This window comes from Henckelia pumila, chromosome 2 (genome assembly GCF_033568475.1).
Source record: "Henckelia pumila isolate YLH828 chromosome 2, ASM3356847v2, whole genome shotgun sequence".
Lineage (NCBI taxonomy): Eukaryota > Viridiplantae > Streptophyta > Magnoliopsida > Lamiales > Gesneriaceae > Henckelia > Henckelia pumila.
The window spans coordinates 111143400-111170368 of NC_133121.1; the positions used below are offsets into that span (position 1 = coordinate 111143400).

The window sequence follows — 26969 nt, forward strand, 5'->3', positions numbered from 1 at the left end:
TTCGTATTAAAAAAAAAAAATCGACTCGTTTCATATTTATAATTAAAAAAAATTACATTTTGATCATAAAAACTATGACTGACCAAAGTTGTGCTTTTTCATCAATCGAATCGAGTCATTTGTTATGTTTATATTATCATTATTTCATCTATAATACTCGATTAACTACGCGCAGGTTTTGCAAGAAACAGCAGCATATTGGGTCACGCTAGATTTTGTAGCCCGTCGAAGCTGCAAAAGCAAGTTACAAGTCCATAACGAGACAAGGAGGCGGCAAGTACATATAGCATCCAGCTTCTCTAATATCTAAAATAGGGTTACATTCCAAACTTAAATAGAGTCATTTATCTGAACTTGGACAGACGAATAATTCATTGAAATAAACCAAAAAAAAAAAAAAACATTACAGTGGTCGATTTTACAACTCCAGTAACACCCAAATGTGATGAACTAAAAACTCTGTTGTGCCATTCTCTCGTGTATATCAGCTCTCTATATATCCTCACAAGCACAAACATTGACAGCCCTCGAGATTTTTGAACTCAAATATGTTCCTAGAAGAATCACCAAGAGTCTTAAAAATTTACCTCGTGATTATCACACTACTCATTATCAATTGATAGAATCATCTCTTGTAACATCAATGATGATTTCTATCATCATCATCATCCCTTCCTTCATCCTCAAAACGCAGGCTCTCCATACCCTTTATTGCGGAGTCATAATTACTCCTCCCATACGAAGCATACTTTGGTTCAGAAGGCATAACAAGAGGTGAGCTTCTCTGGCCAATTGAGATTTTGTTGACAGTGGCTGTACTGGTCTCAGGGGTACGAGCACGTGGAGGATCAGATTCATTTCCCATAGTGAAAGTGTCTCGGTTACCGGATACAGCTCCCCGTCTCAGTGATCCGCTGGACCTTCCGAAGAAAGTGGAGCTTGACAACTGCAAACCACCAAAGAAGTTAAGACTAATATAAGACAGCATGACTAGGCTACATGACAGAAATTGAAAATGTTTGACTATTCAAATTTATATACACGATCCAATCATTCATTTTACTCAAGATGTGAACCAGGAAATTGACGTGAATATGTCGGGGGAATTGGTCGAAATTTTATTGGTTCATCATAAATACTAGAATTTGCTGCTTAAACCCCAAAATTTGCATACCCAGCATATCTTCAACTTGTTCCAACACTGCTATACAAAGTTCCTAAACGAATATATCTAACACAATTTAAACAAAGTGCCCAAAAGATGATGAATAAACAAAACAAAGAATTCTAGATGCATTTCCAAAATTCAACACCAGGTATTCTACCTGGTCTGCAACGCCTATTGTCCTCTACAAGTACAATAACAAGAACAGAACTGTAATCTACAGCTCAATCGTGGGAAGTGAATTTATACCATAGCATCCTTGCTTGTTGAATCGTTTGCCACTGGGCTCTTCTGTCTGGACAAGCTTCCAGCATTAATAATTTGTCCAGAACTTCTCCTTCTAGTAGGATCTGCTGAAGAAGTGGTGGCACCTTGCCTCCCCTCCTCCTCACCTACAGCAAAGTTAGAAAGATAAAAAGTTTTACTCAAATGTGTGCTAGAAAGAAACTACCCATGATGGATGCAACATAAAGGCATATACCAAGAGAAAGGTTAATAATAAACAATATGCAGAGAGGGTAAATTGTTTCGATCTTAAACTGTCTAAGACCAATCAATCCATCACAATGATTGAAGTAAAAGAAAGATGACAAAAGGACAAATCCAAGTATATAAACCTAGGTGACGTTCGACATTGGGAATTGCAGGGGGGAGTCCAAAGCTCGTTCCAGCACTTGGCCCCTGAAACAAGAATACATAAAAAGATAATAAAATGTAAATCATGACTCAATGAAATTGCAGCCTCTTTCACTTACAAGAGCTCGGGATGGAGGAGCAGCCATCTGTGACTGCTGATACTTCAAGATAGTCCAATCAAAAACATAATCAAATTGAAAACCTGCAAAAATAAAAGGGAATAGTAACCTAATATCTATCAGCTTTCTCAGTAGTACAACTGGAAACATAAAAAGAGTAGATGAGTAAAGGTAAACTTTTTTAAGAGAAGATATTCTGACCTTCACGAATGAAAAGATCACGGAATATTCTCTTCAGATATGCATAATCAGGTTTGTCCTCAAAACGCAGTGCACGGCAATAATGAAAATAAGATGCAAACTCAGTTGGATAACCCCTGCAAAGCGACTGGACAAAAGTAACTCAATCATTAAACCAGCATATAACTATTACAGAGAACATCCAACTATAACATTCATAGTAAGTTACCTCAATAGAAGTTGAAACCTTTTTCTCGCTAATTTTCTCATACTTCTGTTTCTTAGTGCCTGCTTTTAATCCCTGCCAAGGAAGACTACGCAGTACATATGTCATGGAACAGCTCAGTGCAATTTAAGAACCAAGATGCTGACGATTTTAAGTAATACTTACGTTCCTCTCAAAAAGTACATAAGGACATATCCAAGTGATTCCAAATCATCTCTCCTGCTTTGCTCTAAGAGCACATTTAACAAAAATTCAACAAGTGGGAAATTTGAATATCAAGATTTATGAATCGAATATCTAAAGGAAGGGTAGACAACAAACACTTGCCAATGCCCAGGTGAGTATTCATGCTGGCGTATCGTGCAGTTCCAGTTAAGTTTTTGTTCTCCCTGCAGTGAAGATGGATGTAACTCAAAAAAAGATTAAGAAACAACCACATATTTCAAAGTTACTGATCTCAGACAGCAATATCCAGCATAGAATTGTGTGTGAAATGATTTACAAATGAAAACTGATAAGCAAACGAGTTGATTTGCATAAAAAAATTTCATTAAGTATCTATTTTCTAGATTGGCATCAGAATACATTTTTGTGTCATGATTGGTATCTTTGGTCGATAAGCCACTGAAAGAGGGAAAAAATTTATCACTGAAAAGCACTTGTGGTAACAAATTTGGCTACGTAATGTTCACTTTGCACAGTTTCGGTATAATTTCTAGGTATAAAAAATGTCAGGATACAAATTGGTAATTAGCATACAACATTCAAGGGCCAACAAATCATGTAGGACCATGGAGGCTGGAGCTAGGTGCCTCAAGATATCTCAAAGAGCTAAAAATCCTATAAACCAACTTAACACAATGTAAAAGTGAAAACAGGAAAGGAATATCAAGCTTTTCAAATTTGCGGCACAAATGCAACAAGTGGCACATAGTTACCGACAAAAAGTAACTGATTTTCATCTCACCTGTAAGGAATATGTTGGTGGGTTGAACTGTCTCTGTATTTCTTAGCCAGACCAAAATCAATGACGTATACCTACCATCATTGTCAAATTAGCAAAATACATCAGATATATGTTCTAACAGAAATTCCAAATAAATGAAGAACAGCAGCAAGCAGTGACCTGATTTGCTCGTCGTCCCAACCCCATGAGGAAATTATCTGGTTTGATATCCCGATGTAGGAATGACTTAGAATGGACAAACTCAACACGATTGATCTGACATTAATATTTGACATACTTATTACAACAATGTCAGGAATCTGTATCAAAACACAGCTAAAAATCTTAATTATTCATAAAACTAGTAATGTGGTCCAAAACAACATATAGTAAAGGATTAACCATTTGATCTGCAAGCATGAGAACAGTCTTCAGAGAAAGTTTCCTACTACAAAAATTGAATAGATCCTCCAGGCTGGGTCCAAGCAAGTCCATAACTAAAACATTGTAATCACCTTCCACGCCAAACCATTTTACATTTGGTATCCCAGCTGAAAGTTGATGAAAGTCATGGAGTTAGAACCGTCAAATGTCTTAACGAGAAAATTCCATGAGTCAATCAACAATGATAAGAAAATTCTTAATAAAGCATTACTTCCGCCCTGTAGAATCCTGTACAGCTTTGACTCATAGAGCAATTGAGGATGTTTTGTCTTTACATTTTCCTGCAGATGTCAGAAAACAGATCTCAGTCAAAAAGAGAATGATTTCAAGCTAATCCTTACAACCAAATAATAAAAATAAAAAGAAAAACAAGTGGGAAAAAAGGACCAACAAATGTAAACGGTTCTCTTAAGAACAAATAGTTGGAAGCTTGGAATCACATTTTATTCGTTAATTCTCGACCAATCACCAGTCAACACTAGCTTTGCATATCCCATTTCTGCCATAACTCTTGCCAGCATGTCCATAAATTAATGATCATAGATTTTAAATTTTTAAGAGACATCTTGTCTTTTCCCCTGTGGATCAGTTTCATGTTCAAAAGAAATGTATAGATTATAGCAATAGAAAAGCATGTTGTTTGCAATGCTATCATGGCTCTGGCATCACTGGATAATACTATCAAGTGTCCTTAAACAGAAATTGTTGAATTACTACTCATGAAAAGAACTAAGTAGTACTTTTCATGCTAGGCCATCAACATATAAACTCTTAATGAGACAATAAACAGTTTGTTCAACTCAGGAGTTAACCTATATGCTTTTTTAGAATTTGTAGCATAACACATATTTATTTCTTTTGGGAAAGATGGTATGACATGTAATTTTTAAAGGAAAAAACTACTGCACCTGCAGAAAATTATCTATGGGTAGATAAATTCTAGCAAGTTTCAAATAGAGCGGGGACGCTGGATACGAAAGTTGGTGGATCTATATGAATATCAATATGTATATTTGGAATTTGGGATCAAGGGTATGTTTTTATATTAGATATAACCAATTTGATTAAAAACTCCCAAGGGCTCAAATCAAACTAGAGTCCGGTAGAAAACAGAATGACCGTGTACAATAATTCTGGAACTCATAACACAGAGAAAATTGTACTAAGCCCAACTAAATTCTTGAATAATATGAATCACAAACCACACGCCATTCCAGAGCGCAATTTTCTTTTCCACTCCAAAGTATGTACATGGGTATGTATTACACAGTAACTTGATGTATTGTGCCATGACACCCGGGGAAAAACAAAAAATTTACTCAGAAAAAATATTATTAAGCATATATGACAGTTTTCAGGACACAATTGCCAAAAGAATGACAGAGATCTCAATAATCATATATTTTCCCGCTCAATTTTAGAGAATTAACTTCATAGGAAATGTATGTATCTCAGATTCCAAAGGAAAAACACCAAGGAAACCATTAAATAAATGAGAGCCGGGAAAAGTTTTCTGAAAGTGTCCTTGAAAATATAATCTTAATGTCATTACATGTTATGATATCTATAGCGTTTTAGAATTGCACAAGAAATTAAGCAGAGTATGAATTGCACAAGCAATTAACACCAAGATTCCAAACTCACCAAAGCTTTTGCCTTAACAAAAATAAATACATTTCGACTCAAGAATTCTAAGAACTCACAAGCTTAATTGCCACCTCTTCATTAGTCTGAAAATTCGTCCCTGCATCAAACATAGAAACAATCAATCAAGAACGAGCGAAAGAAAGAAACTTCTGAAAACAAAATCGCAGAAACTGCACCTAGGTATATCTCCCCAAAAGATCCGCTGCCTATTTTCCGACCGAGTCGATACTTATTCCCCACTCGCGGCTCCATGATCGAGAACCCTAATTTTGAAGTTTTCCTCCAGCTACAAGAAACTCATTCGCAATCTGACTTCTGATCGACCCATTAGAGAAGGTACCGAAGATTTTCGGACTCCTTTTTCGAATTGTAACAATTAAACAAGCTGAAAACAAATTATTGGTTTGTTCCTCATCACTGCCATAACTAGGGTTAGGTTTCAAGCCGGTGAGGGGAAAGAAATGGAAGAAAGCACCTACTGTGTGTTGTGTGTGTGTGAGGAAGTTTTCTTTCTAGCTTCGATCCAAAAAGAAAATTCCGCGTGCATGTCACGCGTTTTAAACATGCGTGTAATTCAAGTTTCGATTCACGAGTCACGTGTTGTCTTTGTCCAACCTGGCGAAACTCGATATGTCACGTGACGATTTTTTAATTTAAGGTCCGTAAATATATATATATATATATATATATATATATATAAGAGTTTTTTGATCACATGAGCAACCACCATTGGCAACTATGTTAGCAACAGCTAACGTGACAATCACTAATTGGATGTACAATGTGTCACGTCAACTGTTGCTTATGGTTGTTACTCATGTGATCAAAACTCTCTCTATATATATATATATAGAACTACTCATTTCAATAATATATATTTATATGAACTTATTATAACTTTATATGATATGGCTTTTACAATTACATTTGTAATTATCTTGAAATTATTTCTTTCAAAATTTTTTTACTTGTTTGTGTTTATATACCTTTTGTAATATATCTTAATACATAGTTTATAAGATATATGTATAAATTTAACATGATTAATGATAAACTATACATTTTTTTTCTAGTTGAGAATGAGAGATTGTTAGTATCACATGAGCTATAAATCATTATTATTTTTAGATACTCATTAGTTTTATTTTGAGTTGATCATATTAATGAGTTTGGCATAAAATTTTCAAAGACTAAGTATAGACACTACAGCATATGAACCGGTCAAACGAGATAAAAACCAAAGAATAACCTGGATTGTCATTATTCTTCTCTTCTTTTTTTTTTTTTGAAGTAAATGATGGATAATATAAGCACTTTCTTTTAAGATGAAAGAAAGTTTGCTCAAAAAATAAATAAATCAATCAATAATGAATAAAAACCTACACCCCAACTAATATACACAGCCAAAACTTCAGGAAAAACAAAGATTTGGCATGAATTTGAACCATATACAATTGTAACACGAGATCCAAACTGCCGCTTCATGTAAGTTAGCTGCATGATCAATAGGAAGGGGTTCTTGGACTTGGAAGTCCCATATACGCCACCCTCGGAGACAGTCGAACCTTAGGACTTGGCCGGGGAGAAGGGATTGGACCATAGTCGTTGATTGGAGGTCCATATGCCACTCGGGGCGAAAGGTTAACTTTTTCAAGGGCACGGAATTGTAACTCTGCAGGGTACTCTCGAACACATCCGATACGAGGTCCAGTTCCCGTGCTCCATTTGAAGGACATACGCTTGGCCAAGTTGTAGGCCGGCTTATCCTTGTTATCCACGGATGTGATTTCTTGTTCTTTCTTTGGACTCTCCTTATTCATGGTGATAGCCTCCGCAGAAACTTGTCTTGGCATCGAGTCTTCGTATGGATCCTTCCCGAGAGGAGGACGATCATCATCCATTGCACATCTCTGAAGACAATCGAGGGTGAGGATTTCATTTTCCAGATTAAAATTGTTGATGAAATCAAGAAAACGAGACTACAAGCTCAGTCAACTTTCAGTTACCTTTACGTTTACAAGGTCGACATTGTGTTCCTTGAGGAAGCTTATGAATTCTTGAAAATTCTCTTCTGTGGGGAGATAATGTCCACTGTATGGCCAAATAGCCTGTTGGATCGACAAAAATGATCAGATTCGCGCACCAAATTATATTGTATCCCGTTCATGATATGGTAAAATCTTGTGCAATCTTGAAATGTTATTAATTTACCTCCAGAATACCATCATGTGCAACCAATCTTCCGGCCGCTGTAATGGCTCCACCAGCCAGGAAACTCGAATGCTGGAACAACCCTTTTTTCTTCTGCCCCACGTACAAAGTTCTTGTGGTGCTAAGAACAAATATCCATTTCGACCCCTCAATGGTGTCGATCAATGCACCACTTTCTTTATTCACAAGTTTCCCGTATTCAACCACGACCTCGTATGATTCTCTTTCTTTCTGGAAAGTCGAGAATTGAAGTACAAATCAATTAAGCAGCCCTTTTATACTATGCAAAGCACACACCAAATATGGTTTGAAACTTACTGGTCCAAGATATTTGATGCATTGACGCTGCAAATTGGTCCTTGAGCACTTCTCTAGATTTACTTCTTTTCCATCTCCAACATCCAACCTTCACGTCACATCTCAAATGTTAATTGAGGGATTCAAACAGAAATCTCGTACGTACCTTGCAACAAAGGTAAATTTTTTATCAAACGAGTACTTACCAGTAGAAGAACGGTTGTACACTTTCACTTTGGAACCAGACATCATAATATAGATGTAGATTGTGCCCGTATCGATGTCGTGGATCAATCTACAGAAATTTATAGCAACATGCGTGAGAAAATAGATCAGAAGCCAAACCAACTGAAGCAAAAATTATACATACAATGTAGCGAAAACATGGAGTGGAGCAAGCAAAAATTGATATGGATGTTTTCAAGGGATGATTTTATCGGATTGATGATCTTAAAGGATTCTCAGGGCTTACTGCTTCAAGCCAGTGCTGTAGGGCTAGTTTCTGAGCCTTCTCATCCTTGGACAATCCCTTTCCGACCTGAAATTTAAAGACATTTCATCATTAAACCCATATTTAATGAAAAGCGTATGGGAGCAGCAATTGGCATAGTCAAAATTTGATTCCGTGTAACAGCTTATGCATCATGTTATGACCGTGACCCAATCATTCAGTCCCCACAGCATGAACACAAACAGAATTAAAATATAATGCACTTTGAGAGAAGAAAAGAGCAGTTTCAGGATAAATACCTTGGCTGCTCTGGTACCCGCTCTAGCCCAACGTGAAACAGCCGTTTCTGGTTTCTCAACATTGAAGAATGAAACAGAGCTCCGCTTGAGAGCTGCAAAGTCCAAGGCTTTCCACCTAGAAATGTCAAATACTACCAATTAACATGTATCAAGCATTACAAAGAGATAAACCACGAGTAGAACCATGCCGAGTTTTTATTAGTTTGTATGAACATACCACAACTCCTCTACAACAACTGCACAATCTGCAAGGTTTCTTCGAGTCCGATAGCTCTTGTAAACCTTTTGCAGCTTCACCGCAGCTGCATCAAGCTCGCTAACGGGGCGTGGAGAAAACATTATGGTCGGTTCAGGGACAGAAGCCGCAGTTACTATATTTTGTGTGCTACTTTCCAAATTAACATAATCCGATCCAGTTTTTCTGATATCTTGAACTAGATCCTTGAATGAAAGTGAGGTTTCGAGCACTAGGTTTGCAGGTTCACAGTTCTTCAACTTGATAGAATTCTTTCTTATCATCTTGTTGCACCCTTTTGCCATGGTGAAGGCTACAGAATCTGCTTTGCCAAAACTATTTGCTCGTAGTGTCATTGCCTGAATTAGGATAGAAAAAATCAATCTCAAGAGCAGAAATGTGCGTTCCAATAAATCTTGAATAATTGAAACAACCAGATATATATAGTTACGAAGTTTAAACAAAAAATTTCAAGGCCGTTAATTTACTTGCGCAGTTTGAAATAAAAATCTATGTCAGATTTCAAAATTCTTGAAAAGCACATACGAAAATTCTTTCAAATATCAACAACCCCAGCGGTGTAGGCGTGCCGCCGTATGAACCTCTTTTAGTGGGGAGATGCTCGGGTTCGATCCAACTTCGGGAGAAGCATGGTTTGATAACAATTTCAAAGCAAAAACAGCCCACCTCCATTGTAATTGAAAAATAAAAACTCTTTTCCAAATTGTCAACCCTGTCTAATTCAGGGTCATTGTCAAACTGCTCAATAAAGCTTGATAGTTGATAATTGACAGTCCTTAAATATGGGATTAAGACATGGTGATACCAAGACATGCAAAAACATATTCAGATCAGCTTGTAGTAAAAGGTTCAAACTCTTAAAGTCACTTTCTTGGCATGATTTCTGATGATAAATTCACTAAATTCCATTCCCACAGCAATAAATCCTTCCAACTAATAACACCAGCAAGAAAGAAAATAGGCTCACTTTAGGGGTGGAAAGATCAAGAACAAAGGGGGAAATCTCGATCGAACCAATTAAAGGGTTTCTAAATAAAGATTAAAAATAATTCACCTGAAATGAAAGACCGGGGATCAGATCAAATTCCTAGTTTCTTTCTTTTAAAACCTTCTTGCAATAAGTGTGTGTGTCTCCAAAAACAACCACCACCTGCCCCCCTTAAATATGCCCGCCTTTAAGTGGGATTGTGGAAATCTTGAACGAATTTAAAAAGAGAGGCCACTAATGTACACCCTCAAACACGGCTTCGCAGTGGTCTTCGAGTGCTGCTTTCTCGTACCCAAATAAAAGGAAATTTCTTGAAATGGGAATGCAGAAAATAGACGGGACTTTTCAAAGCTTCACACACACTTTCAAAGCACGAGCCCGATTGGTTGAATTCAAAGCTCGAAACTTTTTTATTTTCTTGAAATGGGATATATACTTACCTTTTTTGGAAGCTAATTAAACCCCTCAACAATCACCTGAATTAATACAAAAATCATAGAGTTCAAAATTTATATTCCCTAAATAGAAAGACATAAATTTCTTGCTAGTCAGTCAAAGAAAGCGTGCTTCAGAAACGCAGCTTCCATGAAGAATCAGAACAGACGCAACAAACCCGGCTGTCAAGAACCTTTAATATGCGATTCTGTCTGCAAACTTTGTCGTGGGAAAAAAAGGGTTTATTTTAATAGAGGTCAAATAGAGCCGATAAACATGCATTTTGCTTTTGATGAAAACCTTAATTTGTGATGTAAATTTGTTTAAACAAATCATTTGTTTAACTTTTCTTAAAAGTCTAAGGTGATGCATGACACGAAAACGCGCCAAAGATGGACCATTTTGGGTCTCCTTTTCTTGGTCAAGCTAGTTGCACGGCATTCGTCGTTTGGTTGTACGTACTATTAATTGTGTATGTCATCGATTACATCACATTGGGATCTGGCCATTCTTTTCAATTTATTTCGCTTCTTTTATTCCTCTGATCTATTAAATGAGATTTTAAAAATTATGCGTTAATTCTCAATTTGACAAAGTCACAATTTACAATAAATCGTTGACAAAGTTAAGAAGCCATACATGTGTTTTATTAGAGGTGTCAAAATGGGTTAGCGAAACGGATCGACTCAAATTTTAAGCGGTTTGAAAAAACACCAATTTAATCCATCTATTTTAGGTGGCGGAACGGACCAACTCGACGGGCTCAAGTGGCGGGTTTTGGCGGGCCAACCCGCAACCCACCATTAAGCGAGGGATGCAGGCCCACATTTTAGGTGGGTTGAGAAATTATCAGCTCAACCCACCAATTTTGTACGGCGGGACGAGCCACCCCAACAAACCTAACTCATTTTAACACTTCTAGTTTTTAGTGAAAATTTAATTTGGTAATAATTTCACTTTTAAGGGTATATATATTGAATTCTTGATAAATATTGTCAAAAGAATACATATACTCCCTGGTCCCTCCGTCCCGATTACATAGATCATGTTTTTTTTGTCTAAAATATATAGACATACACAATATTTAGTAATAATTTTTTACACTTTTTTACTAATATAACCCTATTAACTATATATTGAAAATTATGCAACCATTTTTTAAATGCATTAAACAAAGATAAAATATGAATTGTCAACGTAATATGTTTTTCCAATTATTTTTTCTTAATATGTGTGAAAAAAAGTAAAATTATATAATCATATGACCAAGAGAGTACATGTTTTAATCAAAACATTATGCAAGTATTAAAATATCTTGTTTTCAACAAAATGGTCATGTTCTTTTTGTTTTAAACTGAGTTACTCTTAATCAAAAGAAAACATAGTAGGTTTTTGTAAGACGGTCTCACGAATTTATATTTGTTAAATAGGTCGATTCAATCTTTGTTTACAGTGAAAAATAATATTGTAATTATTGTCCTCAATCGAGTCAGATCGAAAACACGTCTCACATAAAAATAAATAAATTTTTTTGTGAAGATTATATTGACTAGTACTTGGAAAAACCTGCTATATTGACTAGTCCATCGGTTATACGAAAAATATGTTAGATGACCCCCAAGTGACTGTCTAATTGGTAGAATAAGTAAACTCTTAGCTAGAGGTCAGAAGTTCAATTCTTCCCACCAACATTTTCTTGATCTAATGACTTTAGTATGTCACTAATGACTTCACTAGTGTTATTTACTATGCTAAACGATTTCAAATTCTAACCTCATAAAAAAAATAAAAAAATAAAATATGTTACATGAATATTTGGTGCAAATATTATTTTGTTTGATATGTTTTATAAATTTTAATAATATAATATAATATAATATAATAATTTAATGTAAAAATATTTTTCGTAAGAAGGGGACAGAGAGGGAGTACGTGTGGCACAGATACAATTGCTTGGCTCAAACGCTGCCTTTTCGATGGTGGCATCCCATTCTTTATTCTCCCCAAATCACAGAAACTGCCATCGCACTCCGATATAATCCACTTCCTGGGGGATAGAAATCCAATAATCCTTCCATGGCTGAATCAGGTATTCCCTCTCTTTATATCTGTTCTGTTAATTACTCCTGTATCAATTTTACCTGAGGAATTATGGTTGTAATTGAGGATCATGTTGTTTTTTCCGAGAAATTTATTCTTTCGTGCATCCATTTCTTTGGATTTTATATCCCGACCGTAGGGGAATGTGACGGGGCGCGAAGGAAGTGGAGAAATCGATGTAATTTGAAGTGAAAGTTGCTTTTTTTTTTTTTTTTTAATTTTGTGGACGGAACCCTTGATTTAAAATCTGATTTTGTCTCATGTGAGCAGGAAAAGATGTGAAAGCACCCAATTTATTCGATAGGATGAAAGAAGAGATGGAGGCGGCTTTTCAAAGTGACAAACATCATTATAAGGAAACTCATGGATTGAATTATGGCATTGATGAGAATACATCTATGAGTGATGTTAAGGCTCCAAATGTATTTGAAAGAGCCAAGGAGGAATTTGAGGCTCTTGCAGAAGCAATTCATCCAAAGACGGGATCGAAAAGTCAGCATTCGCCCTTGAATGATGAAACTAGGTGAGGAAATGCTCTCCTTTATTTGAATGATCTCTCAACGAGAAAGTGTGACAGTCATGCTTGGGTATTAACAAATTGGGATCATTTGTAGGCACTGCGATGCAGATGATGATTCGAAATGCCAGGTCGTAGTGTTGCGTTCAGGTATGAATAGTGAAAATCCTGATCATATTTAGGGAGTGTTTGCAATCGCTAAAAAAAAGTGATTAGTTTTTGGCTTAAAAAAATCATTTTTGTGTGTTTCTTAAACCTAGATTATGTGTTAGCTTATGCTTAATTTAATTGAAATCCAAAAGCTAGTAATGTGGTGATTACGATTCTCCAAAAGTGATTCTAATAAGAAGGTCATTGCTAAAATCACTCTAATTACTTATTTATCAAACACTACCCAACTTTGATTTTTAGATTTTCACACTTGTTTTCAAACACTACCAATTTTTGATTTTTCTTAACTTTTTTATAATCTATAAATTAATTACTTCTACAAAATCACAATCTATTGCAAACGCTCCCTTAGGTAGTGTTTGGAAGAGCTTCTAGAAATAACTTCTTGGAATTACTTTTCAGCTTCTCATTAACAAAATTTCATAAAATTGCAAAATTTTGTTAATTAAAAGCTGAGAAGTGCTTCCTAGAAGATCTTCCAAACACTGCCTTAGAAACTCAAGGATCAATCTGGATAGACATGGACATTAGGTTTGATGATCATGACTCCAAACGTTGTCATCAGTATTGACTTAGTCCCATCATGTGTAAAATTTATCGTGTTTAAGCGCCACTTGTTAACTTGTTTGTGGAGCCACTGTGGTACCTGTTACATTGTGCATGAGTTCTCAACCTGTCAACCAGAACACCAATGCTAAACATCAACCTCAACTCAAAATATGAGGTTATTGGATGGGATAAACTCATATAATTTCGATCTTGGGGCATGGAACTTGTTTCAAATCATTGCTATGGGTTATTGTAATAGTTTCAAAACAGTATTTTCCATCAGAATTCCCTGTTTCTCATTGCACCAAACCTCGCAGAGAAAACCAAAGAAGATACTGAATCACTAAAGCACGCAGAGAAATCAGCGCACCACCATCACAAAGAAACTCATGGCCGGAGTGATGATATTGATGAGAATACCCCCGTCAGTCAAGTCAAAGGTCCAAATGTGTTTGAACGAGCAAAGGAGGAAATCGAGGCCCTTATTCAGACAATCCATCCTAAAAGGGATACAGGGAATGCTGTTTCCACACCAAAGAAAGAAGGTGGATTACCAATATCTTTAGGAAGAGGGTTGGAAAAGTTATGCTCTCCTCGAAGTCGTAAGAAGGATGAATAAATCGATTTTATTTGAGCTTTTTGAGTTCTCTTTTATTTCCTGAAATTTTATGCAGCTAAGACCTCATTTTGTAAACTACTGCATTTTACGCTATACATTCTTAGAGTAGCATTATTGGAATTTTTTGTCATGTATCTACTATTGTTTATTGTATTGCATCCCAGTGCGAAATTTACTCAGAATTTTAGTTTGTTTGGATACAAGTATATTTACATGTACTAAACATATGCCACTACTGCTACGTGATGATCAGCCTCATGAACCCTTCAGACTCGACAGTTGACCACCTTGTTTGCAAATAGTAAACTGGAAACCTAGGAGCTATACTTGAGAATAGCACAAGTTTTTGCCGGAAGCAAGAATCACACCGCCGTTCCCCCATCCAACTTATTGTACGGTCGTGCTCCTTCCATCATCAATCGTACATGTGTAGCAACAATGAACGCATCAGAAACTCCAGTGGCATCTCTCATTTGTCCCCCTGCATCACACTCGAGAAATGAGGAGTGGTGTAAAAGGAGAGATATTCTTGAGACGGGGGATGGACAAAATCAAACCTTTGAATATCAGTGACTTCACAATTAAATTTCTCTAATTCTTGAACAATATCATTTTGCTGCTTGGCCCATTCTTCTCCTTCTTCTTCCCCATAAATTATGTTGTCTTCTATTAGTTTCTCCCACATGATGAAATTGTCAGAGCAAAGCTCTGAAACATTTGTTTGAGATAATTTTTCAAACTTGTGCTCCTCCATTAAAGGGCGGCATGATTTATTAGAAGAGTGTAGCATCTGTATTTCTGATTGAATCCTCGCCTCGTCTGGTTCAACTTGAAGCCTTCTATCTTCAAGACTAAGTTCGATTATATCATCAGCATCAATCGTTTTCATGCTTTCAAGTAAGCTACCTTCACATAAGCCATAAGAACCCATCCTTTGCTTCTTGACGAATCCTGCATCGCTCAGTTTTCTTTTCTTTATTTTCTCAAAGAAATTATGCAGGGATATTGTGTTCTTCTCCAGTGACTTGATCAAGAAAAAGATCAAGTGTTTTTTCTTCTTCTCAGTGAGGCGCAGATGATGCTCGACAGCGGACAAATATTTGTGATCATTTTCTTGTTGCTGTCTCAACATCAAGATTTCTGTTCTCAGTGCTTTTTGGTTAGTCCTAAGTTTCTCCAGCTCCGCCTCCACTCCATGCTTGGCGGAATCCAATGAATTTTGAAGTGCTCCTTGTTGATGCATCATTTGAGAATTGTGCTTCCTTCTTTTGATGTACTTCAGCAAATGCTTCTTGCCTTGCTGAAAGGCTTCGTTGGCAAATTCCCATCTGTCCGAATCAATCTTTCTAAATCTCTGCATTTTCAATTCATCACAGACTTCCAATCAATCTTTATATTTATCAGAAGGAACCATAACAATCAAGCCATTAGATATTCTTACGTAGGTATTAAGCTGACGAACAAAGCTAGAAAAATTATTGTGCTTAAAGTATTTAGGGAGCAAATCAGTGGAGAACTTATGAGGATCCCGAACTATGAAACTAGCCCTTGTGCAGCTCCATGCTATTATGGAGTCGGTCTTGGGATCATTGACCATATCGAACGTCTTCGTTAAAAACGGCGGCGGCCCAGATTCTCGGAGTCCCTCCATCGGCTTCGGCATCTCCTCCGCCCATAAGTGACCGCCGCCGCGATGATTATTAGCATCTTCTTCCAGGCTCAGAAATTGCTCTGCTTTGACAGCCTGCATCAAGAATTGGTTTTTCTCAGCGCCTCTTGAAATATTTGCTTCAAAACTCATCGCGGGCTCCATTTCTTTGTGAATTTAATTGTTGGTGGAATTCCGCTATTAATTGATGGCTTTATCTCCACGAAGATACGATATGCTAATGCTGTGAGCGTGCGCCTTTGACAGATGGCGCGAATATGGCCATGCCAGATGAAACGGTGCTCGGTGTGGTCAATCCCTTCACTATATATTACTGTTTATATGCTACATTTTGGATAACTCATGTTCTATTAATAAAACATTTTTTTTCCTTTTTTTTTTTAGGAGAAAAACATTTTTTTTTTGGAAATTTGATATTGGATTTTTCAATGTGAAAATATAATACATAATATTTTATTAAAAGTTTGTTATTTTTTGTATTTAAATATTATTAATTTTGATATTCTGCAACATATATTAATATTGTATAATTGTGATAAAATAAAATAGGATAAACTTATTGGAATGATGAATACGGTTTGTCCTATTTGAATATGTGATCATTTTGCAAAATAATAGGTAGGATTGAAGTCTCCATTGGTAAAATTTCAATCTACCCCATGAATATATTTTTATTTTTTTTTATAACGTGGGAACCCGCAGCCGCTATCTTTCGATGCGCTCTTGGTAAACCCCCGTACTAACGCAATAGCCTGCAAACTACGCCAGTCAGGTAAAACACACTAGACAAGCCCTGTGTGACAGGCTAGTCCAAGAAGGTGTTGGCAAGGAGAATCGAACTTCTGACCTATGGTCAAGAGTTCACCTACTCTACCAACTTGAACACCCCATTAGGGGCTACCCCATGGGACATGTGTATGTATTTTATTTGTTCAAATCATGTGGGTCCCATATAATTAAGTGAGACCCACATTATTTGAACCAACCAGTGATTGCCACCTATCCCATAGGGTAATACCCATGGGGTAGGATCTAACCTACCAATTAATGCTTATTGTTTTGGATAAAATCGAGTTATTCACTTAGGGCACCCACAGTAGTGGGAACATCACTCTCAAACATTTGTGGGTTCATTGTGACATATCATTAATCAAATATCCCACCTTTCAAATATCTCACATTTCACAATCAAATATCCTATAAACCAAACATTTGTGGACCCCATTGATATTTTATTACTCTTAATTTATTTTTCATTCAAAAAATAATTACCAACATTATTTTATACAAAGTATATGACAATTACAATTAATTTAAAAGCCTAAATTTATTTTAATAAAATATTTTTAAATTTGAAAATAAAATATACAATTGTCATTTTATCATTTATTTATTTTAATTAATTTAATTTTTAACTTTTCTTATAAATTTAAAATATTTATATTTTCATTTATTAATTTTAATAAATTTTTTATTTTAAAAAAAAAAGTTCAACGGGTGGACAGCTGTCCACCCGTTGAATCAATAAAAAAAAAAGTAATGAACTGTATCCGGACATTTCCAACTCAGCACAAATGTCCTCCCTATAAGGAAGGACATTTGTGTTTGGAGGGGTTTAGTACATGCCACCCGCAGGGTACTATCCTGCGGATGACGTGACAGATCATGATTGGATAAAATCAGTGGACCCCACGTGAGACCCATTGATTTTATCAATCATGATCCGCCACGTCACCCGCAGGGTAGCACCCGACGGGTGACATCGACCTTACCGGAGGAGGACATTTGGAGAGACATATCCTGCGAGTGACATCGACCTTACTGGAGGAGAAATGTCCTCTCCAAATGTCCTCCACTGTGCATGCCTTTATATAATGCAAAGTGATATCAAATAGTGATATGTATATAGTATTCGAAACCTAGCTTGCCATTAATAAATAAATAAAATTGAGTTTATAAAAATTTAATATATTTTCTTGACTTAATTTTCGGACGAATAATTTTCTACATCACATTTAATTTGTATTTTCAATTAGTCAAAGTCATTGCCTCTCATTTTTATGAATTACGAAAAAATTAAATCAACGCAAAGAGATCATCTCATATATCACTTTTGTGAACAGATATCTCATATGAGAGCACTTGGTACAACAAAGGGATTGATGAAACCCTGAAGGAAGAAGACAAGTTAGCAAGTACACTCTCGAAAGAAATTAAAAGAAGAAGGAGATCATACTAGTCAAAGCACACAGTGTCTTGATCCTTAGATAGTATAGGATGTACTTATCGGCTTTTCCTTAAAAGTTGAGTAGGATTTCAAAAATTAAACTAGGATGAACTTATATATAATTTAGAAAATGGAAAATTGCTTTTTTGGTCTTGTATGTTTGTCACTTTGTGATTTTAGTCCTTTATATTTTCAGGTTTCAGTATTAGTCCGCTATCTTTATTTTTTTGGCAATTTTAGTCCTTTTTCCGACGTGGCGCTGACGTGGCATCAATTCATTGCTGATGTGGAGCTGACGTGTACAATGAAACGTAAACATTTTTGAATAAAAAGGACCTAAATTGCCAAAAATCAGAACATACATGACTAAAACTGAAATATGAAAACATAGAAGACCAAAATCGCAAAGTGACAAACATACATGACCAAATTTGCAGTTTTTTTTTTAGAAAATTAATTTATAATATTTGAGTAGTATTTAATTATTTGATGGAGAGAAATGAGGCTGATCACTTATTTAAAAAGAAGCATGCATGCATCCAAAGACCAAGTCACAGGTCACAAGTTACCTCTCTTTCATCACATCCACAAACTCCACATTTACAATATTCTGAATCACAAACAGAACCAGTCACTTAATTATATAAATCTCCTGAATATAATCCATTAATCTTCACTCAATCGCCAAACTTGAACACCATGAGCCAAGAACAGCCCTCCAAAAGCGCCATTAATCTCCAAGAACCCCTCAAAAACGATGCCGTCGATCAAGCCGAAGCCATCAAGAAAGAGCTGAGATCCGTAGGCGTCACGTGCAACGAACAAGTCCAGCTATCTGGGAACATCACCATCGGCGAGGCCCTCGAAGCTACGGCCCTGACGGCAGGCCACCGGCCGGTGGATTATAGTGACGCGGCTGCCATACAGGCGGCGGAGGTGAGGGCCACGGGCCGAACCAACATCGTGCCCGGTGGCGTTGCTGCGGCTGCTCAATCAGCCGCCACTCGTAACGCTCGGCTTCAGAGGGATGAGGATAAGACCAAACTCGGAGAGATCCTGTCCGATGCCAGCACGAAGCTGCCATCGGATAAGGCGGTGACACGGCGGGACGCGGAGGGGGTGATCGGAGCCGAGCTGAGGAATGATCCCAATCTTTGCACTCGACCGGGAGGTGTGGCCGCGTCTCTTGCTGCAGCTGCAAGGCTTAACCAATCCAACAGTTCTTCTACTAACACTAGCACCACAACTCCTACTACGTACGACTCATAATTATGACTCATTAATGTGAGCAAATATTATTATTATTATTGTTTATTTATATAGTTTTGCAAAATAATAGAAATGCTTATTAATTGTTTGGATATAAATAATCGAGTTAGCCACTGCTCCAAGTGATACCAAATGTATCAAATATAGTGATATGCATGGATCTTGTATTCTATAGTACCTATTCCCACCCCAAATCCTATAATAATAATTTTTTGAAAAAGAGAGTTATAATAATATATACAATATATATTATACTTTGTTTAATTTTTACAAAACCCAATCAAATAGTGATATGAATCTCGTATTCGAGACCTCCAACCCAACTCCTTTAATAATAATGATGAAAAGGAGAGAAAAAGATCATATGCTATGGAGAAAAAAACAACATTGGTGCTATATATACATTGAAATAGACATGATCAGTATTTCATATGTGTAATTAATTAAATCAATTATTATTTAATCTTGTGATATGAATTAAAGAAGGTTATTCGAATGTTATCCTATGTTGTTTCTCTCTCCACAATAGAGGATGAGTTATGATAATTCAATTATTTTCTTGACCTAATTTTCGTGATGATTAATTTTCTATCACAAGAGGAAATATATCTATATATATTATTATATATATAATAACTGAGTTTTTGCCAAATATAGTAAAATCCCGCCAAAATTTTTTTGCTAAAAAAGGGAAAAAAAACACTACTTATTACTATTTATATTTTAAATACAACGAAACACATTTCAAATCTTTTCATACTATATATATATATAATAAATAAAGATATTTCACAAATATAATTGACTCAAATTTACATAGTTTATAATTTTTTTATTTGCTAAAAAATTTACACTTTAAAAATTAGATAAATAAATACTACAAGTATAATAATAAATAAATTTTCAGTTTAAAATTTTCTTAATCACTCTATATAAATTTATTAATTTTATGAATCTATATTTATCAAATAAATGATTTAATATATAAAATTGTTAAAATTTTTGTCGTTGAATTTTTAAAACGAAATACAATAGAAGATATAATATACGAAATGAAATAATTTTCAGAACAAAAACGAAAAAAATAGTTTTAAAAAATCATTCTTTTTCAAATTATTAAATTAACTATTTTATATTTGACATATTTTGATTATGGATGATTTTCAAAAAATTTAAATTCAAAACTTAATCACAATATTACATAATTAAAAATTGCATAATATTTGCATTTTCAATTTTGTGTAAAAAAAAACTATACAAAATCACAACCGCAATTAAAACTATACAAAATCACTATCTATAACTACAAATTAAAAACATACAAAATCACTATCTTAATTAAAACTATACAAAATCACTACTGCCACTTCTTAAATACAACAAAATCAAAATTTAAGAAAAATATAGAATAACTTAGTTTTAACAAAAATATAAAGTATTTATTCATATCTTGATTACGAAATTAAATCACAATATTCATATAATTAAACAAACACACACACACACACATATACATACATATATATATATATATATATATATAAGTGGATTTTTTTGTCATTTTTCGCAAAATTCTGACAAAAATGTATTGCTAAAAACAAAAATAAAAAAATTCATAATTAAATCATAATATTCATGTAATTAAAAATTTCACATCTATTTAATACATATACATACATGTAAAAATACACATGATTATTTTAATTATTCTTGATTTCATCATTCCCTTTTTAATATTTATTTACTTTCCAAAACATTAAAAATCATGAATAAACATCTATATTATATATATATATATATATGTATATAAACAAAGATTTTGTCATTTTTTAGTAAAATCCGCTAAAACATTGTTTCTAAAAACTAAAATTTTGTGAACAAAACCGAAAAATAAATTGTTTTAAAAATTATATTTTTTCAAATTATTAATTCAATTACTCATATTTGACATATTTGGATTACGGAGGAATATTTACAAACAATTTCATTTCTAAATTTAATCGCAATATTCATGTAATTAAAAATTCTATAATATTTGCATCTATTTATATAAATATATATTAATTTAAAATTACATAGGAATATTTATAATATTTCAGGATTTCAACATTTCATTCATAATATTTGCTTTCCAAAATATTTAAAACATCAATTAAATTTTTTTTAAAAAATCCAATCTAAGATTCGAAAAATGTTCAATATAAATTTATACATATACGTATATATAGATATATATACAAAATTCCGTAATATAATTTATATACATACACCTTTAAGATCTAGAAATGTTATTATTAAATATAAATGTAATTCCGTAATATTTGCATAGATTTATATACATAAATATCATTCCGTGATATTTTCTTTCTAAAACATCAACAATTCATCGTCTAATCGTAATATTTATGTACAAAATTAAAAATTCTATAATATTGACATATATTTATATACATATATATTCATTTTAAATTACAAAGAATATTTACAAACAATTTTAATTCAACATTTCTGATAAATATATAATATTTTCAATTTGAAAACACTTATAATTAGAATTAAAGTGCACTTTTAAAATATATATTGCATAATATTGCTAATTTACCATATATTTGTGAATATATTTATATACATATGTATCATGATATCAAAAAAAAAATTGAAATACTCGATAAATGTTAAATCTATACATGGATATATAGATTGGATAATGGGTCTAATGTAAAAAAAAAAAAAAAATCCTAAGAAATACAGAATGTTTCATATTTACTATATAATGTATACATATATTTATATACAAAATATATCATAATATCAATAAAACATTTAAAATATCCAATTAATATTAAAAATATACATGTATATATAGATTACACAATGTTGTTGATTTACCATGTATGTATAAATCTTAACAAAAATTTCAGCATTCCATCTATGATCATTGATTTTTTTTAAAAAAAAAAATTTAAAAACATATATATTTTAAGCTTCGAAAAAAAAATCAAACTTAATACTTTCATATATTAAGAGGGACGAGGATTAGACCAAATTCGGAGAGATCATGTCCGATGTCAGCACGAAGCTGCCATCGGATAAGGCGGTGACACGGCGGGACGCGGAGGGGGTGATCGGAGCCGAGCTGAGGAATGATCCCAATCTTTGCACTCTTGCTGCAGCTGCGGCCGCGTCTCTTGCTGCAGCTGCAAGGCTTAACCAATCCAACATTTCTTCTACTAACACTAGCACCACAACTCCTACTACGTACGACTCATAATTATGACTCATTAATGTGAGCAAATATTATTATTATTATTGTTTATTTATATAGTTTTGCAAAATAATAGAAATGCTTATTAATTGTTTGGATATAAATAATCGAGTTAGCCACTGCTCCAAGTGATACCAAATGTATCAAATAGTGATATGGATCTTGTATTCTAAACTTATTCCAACCCCAAATCCTATATATAATATAATTTTTTTAAAAAATATAGTTATAATAATATATACAATAAATATATATATATATATATATATTCTTTGTTTAATTATTACAAAACTCATATCAAATAGTGATATGGATATATATATATTCTTTGTTTAATTTTTACAAAACTCATATCAAATAGTGATATGGATCTCGTATTCGAGACCTTCCAACCCAACTCCTTTAATAATAATGATGAAAAAGAGGGGAAAAAAGGGAAAAAAAGATCATTTGCTATGGAGAAAGAAACAACATTTGTGCTATATATATATTGAAATAGACATGATTTGCAATATTTCATGTGTAATTAATTAAATCAATTATTATTTAATCTTGTGATATGATTAGAGAAGGTTATTTCAATGCTAGCTATCCTATGTTGTTTCTCTTTTTATAGCAGGTGATGAGTTATATTGATAATTCAATATATTTTCTTAACCTAATTTTCGTGATGATTAATTTTCTATCACAAGAGGAAATATATTAACTATAATAAAAAAACTCGTGTTGTTTCACATATCAATTTTGTGTGAAATAGATCGATATTTGTTCCAATCTAATCTATAAAAATTATTGATTTTCAACATTGCAGGTTCATATAAATTATCTGGTCAGTTGTCAAACTAATTATAGTTAACAACCAAACAAAGGTAAATAATTAAGCAAAAAGGTCAACAAAGACACATAGAAGTGGTAAGCTTACCAACATTGTTAATACGATCATGTTCTAGAAACATTAGCAATTTAGATTATTTTATATATTTGGTATATAAAAGTTAAAACACTCGTTAATTAATATAGTTGTGTGTGAACTTGACTCTCTTTAATCGGTCCAACACAAAATTCAACCACCATTCGTGATAGGCACAAATGAATATCATTCACAAAAATATTGAAGCTATATTTGGTTTTTGCCTTTTCAAACATTTTGGTCATTTTTAAAAGTTATTAAAATGTATACTAATTGTCTTATTTTTAATTTATTTTATTGAATATTTACTTTTATTATATTACATGCACTACTATATAATACATCATATTTAAAATTTTAAACACTCAATTATCAGAAAATATATGCACCCCTTCTATCAGAAAACTTTTTATATTAGAAATAAATTAAGCTTTTGTTCTCAACAAAAATAAAAACAACTAAACTCAATCCGTAAGGTAGGTATGTAGATTTCCTTTTGTAACAATAAGTGTATGTTACTACAAGTAGTACAAAATCGATTACATTTGTGCAAATTGCTCAAAAATCTCCGATGCAAACATGTTTTGCTTTGCACTTTTTAGCCACTTTTTTGTATCACAATTTTTGTTAATTTGTACCACATCTTGTATTGTTTTATACCACGTTTTATGACTAGGGACCCCAAAGCAAAACATGTTTGCATTTGGGAATTTTTGAGCAAATTGCCCATTACATTTCCTCAAACTATTTAATTAATTACATACAATGGGATGAATATTGTAAAAAAATAAATGATGACTTTTGGATGTTAATTTGGTGTAACTAGTCAACGAGCCACGTACTCATCAAGAGCCCTCGTGACTATTTCTTTGAGACTGCGAGACTCGTTAGATTCATCACCCTACAACAACAAACAAGAAAATCAATTAACACCAAGAATTAATCGGGTTAATGCGCACTAAAAAATAACGACCATGAGTTTTTCGTCTTAAAAAATAATAAAAACTCAAAACATAACATATATGCATACCTCAAGCTTCAATCTTAATACCACGCAGTGCGCTGATGTTGACTCAACCGGGCTGGTGTTGGATTCTAAAGACAACAAGCATACATTATTTTGCTGTTTTATTGACTCCAATATTCGAACCACCAAATCTAACATGCTGCATTCTCCTCGTACAATAACTCTCAATTCCCAGATTCTTGCTTCTGATGTACTCTGCTTGAATATCTCAACATTTAGCCTTTGATATTGAGCTGAATGAAAGCGCGGCACCGCGGCTTCTCCTCGATTCAAAAGGGATGTTTCGAGTTCCTGGTTTCTCTTACTGAGTTCTGAAACTTGAGATATCAATGAGCCCAAGTACTGAATCGTGCTGCTAAGAACTGAGGCCTTGTCCTTCTGCGCCATGACATCAAATTTTTTTGTTTTGTTGTTTTGAAAAAATAGACCATTTAGAAAAAAAAAATTGGTGTGTGATGAAATGCTCCATACATACCTTTGATCCTGCAGGGAGTAATGATCTCAAAGCTTGGAAGACATCATTCAACTTTTCGCGTCTTTTCCTTTCTGAGACCATGTGATGCAACCGAGTTGCTGTGGGGAAGTTTTCTTGAATCTGATCATATTCTTGTCTTCTTATCACATTCAAGTTTCTGAGGAGCACAACAGCTCTTTTAAACATGTTATGTTTACGATTTATCATTGCCAGTGGTCGAGCCTGAGTAGTACTTCTTGTATATCTTCGAAATGCAGTCGACTTATTCGTGACAGGACTGATCATATTGGATGGTAAATACAGTGGATTCTGCTGAGAATTAGAGGGAGAAGTACTAGTGGAGGAAGTAGAAGACAAGACAGCAAGTATTGCCTTGTGTATTGCATCATCTTCACTTTCTATGGTAGGAAACTTTGGGTTCCGAATTTGCCTCAAGGCTTGTACCGTTTGCTGATGAGGGTCAATATAAGAGGTGCTTGGAGCCAAATATGGTATTGGTTTTGGTGTGGTTACCGCTTGAACGGTGGAAGTAGTACTAATGGGGATGCTCAACACTGGAGGCGAATATTCGGGGCTATCGAATGATAATGATCTTAATGATGATGAAGAAGAGGAAGGCCAGATTTGATCCGCCGGATGAGGGTGTGCTACTGTTTCTCTGGAGAAGTTCGTTGGGAATAATTTTTTGATTTCCATTTCCAAGTCCGTCTGTAAGGACGGAAAACTAGTTAGTGTTTTCGATCATACATGAAGCTCAAAACTTTGGGACGACCAGGATCCTCTGCTGTCCAAAAAAAACAGCAGTGAAACGACACAGTTTCATTGCAATCTTTATTTTTTTATTTTATCAATTGAGATGTTCGCGTGAACATTTCATCTCAATTCAATCCAAAACTTTGGTGTAGACAAAAATTCTCTTACCATTTCTTTTTATTACCTTAGGTTGATGTAACATTCCTATCTCAATCTCTCCATTGGCACACCCCATGAAAACTGCAGTCTGTAATCATATTAATCTCTCAGTGATTAAGTGGAAAATTTAATTAAAAAGGAATATCAACTGAAGAAATTAATGATTACCATAATCTTAGCTTCCTGATAGAATTGAAGTTGCACTTCACTTGATGCCATACTTTGAATTTCATCTATCTTAAACTCCACGTAAGGAAGATTGTTCTTAAATGAAAACCCTGGAATTCGGCTGAAAAGAAAAGGCATTAATAATCAACAAATTATTCATGATCATCAAGAAAATGTACGTGCAAAGTTTAATGACCATTACTAATCACATACCAACTATCAATATAAGTAATGGATTCCGAGTAAGCATTAAAAAGACTTCTGGCATGGCTTCCGGACGACGAGCTCGGTTGCTGGCTGCTTGTTTCTTGGTACATTCCATCCACAAAATATAAGCAACTGCAAAACGAGACGGGTTCGATCCGCTATAACGTCAAGAGATACATATAATATATATAGACATATATATATATACACTTCTCCTTCGAGTATCATGCATGATCATGTGAATCGAACATTAATGCTTACTTGGCTGGTTGAGCTAATTGAGACCATAGGCAAATGTAAGAACAACCAAAAGACTGGATCACATGCTGAAGAAACGCGGCGCGGCGTCCATCGTCGAGGAGAAAGATGAAGTCCATCACTCACATTTGTGGAATTCGGCTTCGGTAATTTGATTCATCCCACAAGAACTCCTAGCTCTTGCCTCATGCATCAACAGGCCCCTCGTGAAAGTAAATTCTTAGTGGAGTATTATTTATTGAATATATATATATTTATAAATTATCAATTAATATTTTTGAAAGGGAAGTCGGAACATGGAAAGTGTAGCAGAGAGATGAAGGAAT

General features: G+C 34.3%; 6 protein-coding genes across 9 annotated transcripts; 2 read left to right on the forward strand and 4 right to left on the reverse strand.

Annotated features, from left to right (window-relative positions):
• Window positions 1-275: 275 nt before the first annotated feature.
• LOC140885168 (casein kinase 1-like protein 1) lies at window positions 276-5866 on the reverse strand. Its single transcript, XM_073292118.1, has 14 exons — window positions 5540-5866; window positions 5420-5460; window positions 3928-3997; window positions 3675-3823; window positions 3453-3548; window positions 3294-3364; window positions 2654-2715; window positions 2492-2555; window positions 2330-2414; window positions 2122-2248; window positions 1921-2003; window positions 1783-1846; window positions 1415-1557; window positions 276-946 (listed from the first exon to the last, which is right to left on the reverse strand). The coding sequence occupies exons 1-14, from the start codon at window positions 5613-5615 to the stop codon at window positions 641-643; spliced, it is 1437 nt and encodes a 478-aa protein (XP_073148219.1). The 5' UTR covers window positions 5616-5866; the 3' UTR covers window positions 276-640.
• A 728-nt stretch (window positions 5867-6594) lies between these two features.
• Window positions 6595-10526, reverse strand: LOC140877428 (IQ domain-containing protein IQM1-like). Of its 2 annotated transcripts, none has more exons than XM_073280963.1 (9): window positions 10111-10526; window positions 8839-9215; window positions 8622-8736; window positions 8344-8409; window positions 8078-8166; window positions 7893-7980; window positions 7575-7805; window positions 7370-7471; window positions 6595-7273 (listed from the first exon to the last, which is right to left on the reverse strand). In XM_073280963.1, the coding sequence occupies exons 2-9, from the start codon at window positions 9210-9212 to the stop codon at window positions 6866-6868; spliced, it is 1473 nt and encodes a 490-aa protein (XP_073137064.1). In that variant the 5' UTR covers window positions 9213-9215; window positions 10111-10526; the 3' UTR covers window positions 6595-6865. The 2 variants fall into 2 exon arrangements, with proteins under 2 accessions (XP_073137064.1, XP_073137063.1); XM_073280962.1 differs by lacking the exon at window positions 10111-10526 and adding an exon at window positions 9932-10099.
• Window positions 10527-12236: 1710 nt separating this feature from the next.
• On the forward strand, window positions 12237-14397 carry LOC140877431 (uncharacterized). Of its 2 annotated transcripts, none has more exons than XM_073280967.1 (4): window positions 12237-12389; window positions 12671-12923; window positions 13015-13067; window positions 13955-14397. In XM_073280967.1, exons 1-4 carry the CDS (start codon window positions 12377-12379, stop codon window positions 14254-14256), a joined length of 621 nt encoding a protein of 206 aa, XP_073137068.1. In that variant the 5' UTR covers window positions 12237-12376; the 3' UTR covers window positions 14257-14397. The 2 variants fall into 2 exon arrangements, with proteins under 2 accessions (XP_073137068.1, XP_073137069.1); XM_073280968.1 differs by lacking the exon at window positions 12237-12389 and adding an exon at window positions 12399-12578.
• A 149-nt stretch (window positions 14398-14546) lies between these two features.
• LOC140877429 (heat stress transcription factor A-7b-like) lies at window positions 14547-16030 on the reverse strand. Of its 2 annotated transcripts, XM_073280965.1 has the most exons (3): window positions 15698-16030; window positions 14814-15610; window positions 14547-14737 (listed from the first exon to the last, which is right to left on the reverse strand). In XM_073280965.1, exons 1-3 carry the CDS (start codon window positions 16004-16006, stop codon window positions 14704-14706), a joined length of 1140 nt encoding a protein of 379 aa, XP_073137066.1. In that variant the 5' UTR covers window positions 16007-16030; the 3' UTR covers window positions 14547-14703. The 2 variants fall into 2 exon arrangements, with proteins under 2 accessions (XP_073137066.1, XP_073137065.1); XM_073280964.1 differs by having other exon boundaries at window positions 14547-15610.
• A 2821-nt stretch (window positions 16031-18851) lies between these two features.
• LOC140885377 (late embryogenesis abundant protein 47-like) lies at window positions 18852-19421 on the forward strand. Its single transcript, XM_073292339.1, has one exon. The coding sequence runs from the start codon at window positions 18852-18854 to the stop codon at window positions 19419-19421; it is 570 nt and encodes a 189-aa protein (XP_073148440.1).
• Window positions 19422-24203: 4782 nt separating this feature from the next.
• On the reverse strand, window positions 24204-26969 carry LOC140884720 (putative transcription factor bHLH041). The gene is made up of 7 exons (XM_073291563.1): window positions 26647-26969; window positions 26392-26517; window positions 26179-26299; window positions 26036-26098; window positions 25099-25806; window positions 24627-25001; window positions 24204-24497 (listed from the first exon to the last, which is right to left on the reverse strand). The coding sequence occupies exons 1-7, from the start codon at window positions 26760-26762 to the stop codon at window positions 24423-24425; spliced, it is 1584 nt and encodes a 527-aa protein (XP_073147664.1). The 5' UTR covers window positions 26763-26969; the 3' UTR covers window positions 24204-24422.